Genomic DNA, 5,752 nt, shown 5'->3' with positions numbered 1-5,752 from the left:
ATATCTCCCATCCGTTCTCCCGATCTTCGGTTGCATTGGTCAGTTTTCTCCCATAACTGAGTAGCCAGAGGACAGGTCTCCATGAGATGCGTAATGGTTTCAGAGTTGAGATTGTAGTTGGGACATCTCGATGGGCCAATGAATCCCCTTTTTTGCAAATTGTCCCAAGTGAGGATACGCCTCTTGCTTAAGAGCCAAAGAAAGGTGGATATCTTAGGCCATATTCCTGGTTGCCAAACCCGTTCCCAGAGCTGATCCTTGTCTGTCTGAATGGCTGAGTAGTGAAGCTGGTAAGCTTCCTTGGTGGTGAACATCCCCCTTGGTGTATGTCCCCATCTCAGTTTGTCATGTTGATCTGAGCATTTGATTCTTCTATGGTTTAACTTCTGATCGATCTTGGTGAAGGTTTCCCCTTACCAATTGGCTTGCCTGGTACAGGCTGGTTTCCAAAGGTGAAAGTCTTGGGTTGCTTGCTACTTCCAGAATTGATGCACATGGGTAAGATTTTCTTGTTGCATCGAGACCTGCCAGATTGGCTTGTGGAAGAGAGAGGCTAGTTTTGGGAGCTGTTGCAAAGAGTCCTCCCAGAACCTTGCCGAGGTGCCTAAATGAATTTCCGAGAAGCTATGCTCTTGAATGAAGGTGCTGTAGAGCTTGGCAGCATTCCAGATCAAAGAGCCTGGGGTTGTAGTGCTAATTCTTATGAGGTTGTTCCCTTGGCTTCTTGGTGCATATTTTGCTTGCCATAACCGTGCCCAGGGTATTTGTGGTTTGGAGATCCAATTCCACCAAATGCGGGCACCCATTATATTGTTGCTATGGAGAGGATCCCTTAATCCCAGCCCTCCCTCTGATTTTGGCTGGCAGACTTCCTTCCAATTGACAAGAGCCCATTTCCTATTGAGACCAGAAGATCCCCATAGAAAATTTCTCTGTAGATTGCGAATTGCCTTAAGGACCCATTTTGGTGCCGCCAGGATGGAGAAAAGATACAGAGGCATAGCCTGGAGAACAGATTTGATCAAAATGAGTCTGCCGGCTATATTGAGAGAGCGGTAAGTCCAGGATGAGAGCCTTGAATCCAATTTGTCGAGAAGAGTCCTCCAGGAGGCATGTTTTATGGCTGAGTCCAGCAAAGGAGCTCCTAGGTATTTCGAGGGCAGCGCTACTGTAGAGAATCCCAGAATACGAGCGATGTTCCTTTGAGTGGAGGTTGGGGTGTTAAAAAAGAAGAGTTGGGATTTGGAGGCATTGATAGAGGTACCTGAGGCTTCAGAGAAGAGAGAGAGCAGATTTTTGAAGGCTTTAGCCTCTTGAGAGGAGGGGTGGCCAAAAAGCATAGTGTCGTCTACAAACTGCTGGTGGGATAAGGGATGAAGACCATGGAGAGAAATGCCTTTTAGAACATGAGAGGAGATGGCAGAGTGAAGCAAACGACTGAGGCCCTCTGCCATGAGGACAAAAAGGAAGGGGGATAAGGGATCCCCTTGACGAATACCACGTGAGGGGCGGAAGGGCGATGAGGGGGTGCCATTGAGCAGGACCGAGAAACAGGGAGAGGAGATGAGGTTCATGATCCATCATGTCCAAGTGGAATTGAAGCCAAATGCCAATAACATCTTATGAATATAGTTCCAGCTGAGTTTGTCAAAAGCTTTAGATAAATCAAGCTTTAGAATCATACCTGGCTTTTTCAAGATCTTCAGGGAATGGATTACTTCATTTGAAAGAATGATGCCGTCCATTATCTGACGCCCTTCTACGTATCCAGTCTGCTCCGGCGAGATGAGAAGAGGGAGGAGAGGTTTGAGCCTGTTCGCCAGTACTTTAGAGATGAGCTTGTAGATGACGTTGCATAATGCAATCGGCCTGTATTTGTCGGGCGTATTTGGTTCATCCCCTTTAGGCACTAGCACTAAGAAAGTGGCATTTAGGGAGGGGAGAATCCAGTGCATAGATCTTGATTCCTCCACTAATTCCCATACCTCTGTCTTGATGAGCTCCCAAAACTCATGAAAGAAATTGGTTGTAAAACCATCAGGACCAGGTGCCTTACCATCCTTGAGTTGGGCCATCGCCGCTTCTACTTCCTGCAGTGAAATAGATTGGAGCAGTTTATTGTTATGATCCTCCGTTATGATTTTAGGGATGTGCTGCGTGATGGTTCTAATAGCTTGATCTCTGCTTCCTGGAGGCTCCCTGAGAATTTCCTGAAAGTAATCTTTAATTTCCTTTTCCATGTCTTCATGCACTTCTAATCTGTCCCCTTGTTTGTTGTTGATGAATGCAATATTGTTGTGCATTCTTCTTTGGATGGCCGATCTATGGAAGAATTTTGTATTCTTCTCCCCTTCCTTGAGCCACCGGATTCTGGACTTTTGTCGCCATAGGATTTCTTCTTGCTACCTACAAGCCTCAATTTTAGTCCAAAGGTTCTGCTCCTGATGCGCCTGCTCTTCTGTCCTGCCCTCCAAAATGATAGTCTGTTGAAGTGAGCTCATTTGCTGTTCCAACTTTTTCTGATTCTCGAAAATGTTGCCAAACTGAGTGCGGTTCCAAGCTTTGAGAACTTGTTTTAGGTTTTTTAGTTTCTGTTGGAATTGAAACATTTTGGCTCCTTCAGGTGGGATAAAGGATTGCCAGGCCTCACTGACCACTGTTTTGAAGTGTGGATTTGAGAACCAGAAGGCTTCAAATGGAAAAGGTCTGTTGCATCTTGTACCTCGCCGTGACTATTGTAACATAATGGGCCAGTGATCGGATCCTCCTTGGGGCAATATGGAAGCATGAAAGTCCCCTCCCAGGTGTATGGCATTGTCCGAGATGATGAACCGATCAAGCCTGGAAGCAATATGTTGGGTACCCCTCCACTTATTGGTCCAGGTGTATACACCATTGGAAGTCTGAATATCCATTAATTGGTTACTTTGAATAAATTCTTTGAAGCCGCTGCTATCGCTTTCTAACCTTGATCTTCCGCCGTTTTTCTCCTCCAGCGACGTTATGATGTTGAAATCACCACCACCAATCCAGAGGGGGAATTGCCTATTGGAATTTAGAATGGTGAGAGTATCCAATAGTTCCAGTTTTTGCTATAAATTTTGTGGAAAATATACATTAGAGAGATGCCCGTGAATGTTTGTTCCTATGAGATGGAAGGATGCTTGGATGAGGAAATGGGTAGCATGAAAGTCTTGAAGAGTGAGAACCTGCGGGTCCCACAAAATTGCCAGTCCTCCGGAAGCCCCAGAGGCATCTACTGAAACTGAGCAGCTGCCTGACCAGACCTTATTGAGGATTCTTTCTATGGCAGTATTATTACTTTTTGTTTCTTGAAGAAAAACTAGTGATGGTTTTTCTTGCTGGATCAAGTTTTTAATCATTCTGTGTTTTGAGGGGCTATTGAGCCCTCTCACATTCCAGGAGATGAGCTTCATGAGAAACAGTGGGGTTTGGGTTTGTAGAACTTTGTCAACTTAGGGAATCGCCCTGATTCCATAAGTATTTCTCCTACGATAATGGTCCTTTGCAAATCTGTTTTGCGCCCTCTTTTCTTCGTTTCTTTGAGGATTTTTTTTCCATCCCAGGGGCTTCCTGCTTGTATACCTAGACATTTATTGTGCTGAGCTTTGGTGAGAACTCCTTCCAGCCTGTCGATTTGCCATGGGGGTATTGAATTGTATTCTTTCTGCTTGCATGCCGTTTCCAATTTGAGGATGTCCAGACCATCCAGGCTAACATTCTCTGGATCCTCATCCATTATTGTGGGAGTGTTCTGATCTTCCATGTATGCAATGTCATGCAGACTAAGAGCCAGAGCAGCATCTAGATCCATTGAAGAAGACTGTTGGCCTGATTCTGCCACGGTTTTCTCCAAGGTAGAGGGATTTGGGCCAGAATCTGGAACAGGTTTCTCCGAGTCAGAGGATATTAATGAGCTGGAGGGATCGGAGGCAGAGGATGGCCGAGAAGCTTTGATAATCAGGGAGGAGGAGGGAGGGGAGGGGATCGCCTGAGGATCGGAGCTTTGCTTCTCTGAGGGATCTTGAGAGGAGAGTAAAATGAATCTGTTCTGGGACTCAGGCTTTTTGGGGCTTTCTGGGACTGCAGGATTTTTCTTAGCATGCCTCCGGCGATTAGGGACTTTAATGAATCCTTCAAAGTCTTTGCTAGATTCATTAGCAGAGGTTTTGGGCTGGGAATTCAGAGGACAGTCCCGGAAGAGATGGCCGTGTTCGTGGCATTTCCGACAACGAAAAGGGATATGCTCGTAGTCTAAAGGTTGGATCCATTCAAAATCATCATGAAAGAGACTTACCGAGTCTGCAAGAGCTTTGGTCAAGTGCATCTGGACACAGATCCTGGCATAAGAGGTGTATCGACGGGATTTGGTTTCCTCAGCAACTTTGATGAAGACCCCCAATTTGTTGCCGATGTCCGCTAGCGTTTCCTCTTTCCAGTATTCCACAGGAAGGGAGTACATACGTATCCATACTGGAGCCCAACTGAAATCTTCCTTATCTGGGTTAAACCTAGCTTTCCAGTCCCGAAGGTATAGACCTGAGGAGTTAAAGAAGTACGAGCCTCCTTCAAATATGTGAGATTTGTCCTCCACGCAGTGGAAAATGGCTGCGAAGAAGCCTTTGGGGCCTAGCTGCAGAGTGACTTGTCCTTTGGGCTTCCATTTGGAAGCGATCCAGTCCTACAGAGCCTTTTCAGTTGGCCAAAATCCAAGGAATTTGCCTATGAGCGCGTGGTCCTGCATAAATTGGATTTCGCTGTTGATTCGATGACTGGGGAGATCGACTTTGATTCGTTCTGCTGCTTTCGAGATGCATGTTGCCGAGGTCGCCTTTGGCTGTGACGTTGGAGACTTTTGGTTCATGCCTTTGTCTTGGTCATCCGTTTCACGTGCTGCTAAGGGGTCAGCTTCATTGTTGACAGGTTTGGAACCCTGATCTGTTTCTGAGAAACCGCCAGGAGGGGTCAGAGATGCTGCAGGCTTTAAAATGTCAGAGGCGGAGGCGTTGAAAGGAGGGGGGGCAGATCCCGCCCCTCCCGAGGGCGCATCCATGGGAAAGAGATCAGTAGGTGCGCTGTGGCACAAGCTATGAAAACCAGAAGAATGCAGTGATTAGGGTTTTCTCGTTCTGAGCAGTGCGCGGCATTCGCAGCAAGGAACTCTTCACGATCAGGTAACAAAGAGCATTAATAAAAGAGCACAAGACACAAAGAAATAATGGAATCTGATTGGGAGCACAGGCCACTTGGGAGTACAAGTCACAAAATTCATTTGGAGCAACCACTCAATTTTCATCCAGGAAATCATGATTTATTCATAAGCCTAACACATTTTTTCAAAGCTATTTCAAGGACTCTCTTAAAAAAATTGTGTAATGGAGTACATTCAGTTAAAAAGGCACTCTTATGTTCCATTGAGTAAAAAGGGTTTTATTCCTAAAGGTTTTTTTATATTAAAAAACAATCATTCTCTTATATTAAAAGGGGCTTCATTCATGGTTATATTTTAAAGAGGGATTAAAAAAAAAACAACAACCATTCAAGCTGGTTGTGGGTATTACAACATTTAAATAATGGGTTTATGATAGCTTCTGTGAATGAAGCATTGTTTTTGTAGAGAAATTGTATATCTATTTTTTTGTCGAAGCTTAGAAAGAGAGAAGCCACCACAAAGATGTTTTCATTACAGAAAATCATATTTTCTGTAAGTCAGTTTTCTTATTGAGATGTA

At 45.0% G+C, this 5,752-nt stretch overlaps 1 protein-coding gene across 1 annotated transcript; it reads right to left on the bottom strand.

Moving 5' to 3' along the window:
- Nucleotides 1-2,732: 2,732 nt before the first annotated feature.
- On the bottom strand, nt 2,733-5,074 carry LOC149204260 (uncharacterized). Its single transcript, XM_089397082.1, has 4 exons — nt 4,744-5,074; nt 4,319-4,560; nt 3,515-4,195; nt 2,733-3,092 (listed from the first exon to the last, which is right to left on the bottom strand). The coding sequence occupies exons 1-4, from the start codon at nt 5,072-5,074 to the stop codon at nt 2,733-2,735; spliced, it is 1,614 nt and encodes a 537-aa protein (XP_089253208.1).
- Nucleotides 5,075-5,752: the final 678 nt, after the last annotated feature.

This window comes from Pinus tabuliformis, chromosome 1_2 (assembly GCF_031772625.1).
Source record: "Pinus tabuliformis cultivar Carrire ecotype Pingquan chromosome 1_2, CPIR1, whole genome shotgun sequence".
Lineage (NCBI taxonomy): Eukaryota > Viridiplantae > Streptophyta > Pinopsida > Pinales > Pinaceae > Pinus > Pinus tabuliformis.
The sequence above is the reverse complement of the archived record's forward strand: the minus strand, read 5'-3'. Positions and strand labels throughout refer to the sequence as shown.

What these genes read in the sequence shown, in the direction of transcription:
- LOC149204260 (XM_089397082.1), bottom strand. Translation starts at nt 5,074, where the DNA reads ATGGATGCGCCCTCGGGAGGGGCGGGATCTGCCCCCCCTCCTTTCAAC. An exon ending in GCAGGACCACGCGCTCATAG is followed by an intron (nt 4,561 to 4,743) that starts GCAAATTCCTTG and finishes TTAACTCCTCAG; the next exon opens with GTCTATACCTTCGGGACTGG. An exon ending in CCAAAGCTCTTGCAGACTCG is followed by an intron (nt 4,196 to 4,318) that starts GTAAGTCTCTTT and finishes CTGAATTCCCAG; the next exon opens with CCCAAAACCTCTGCTAATGA.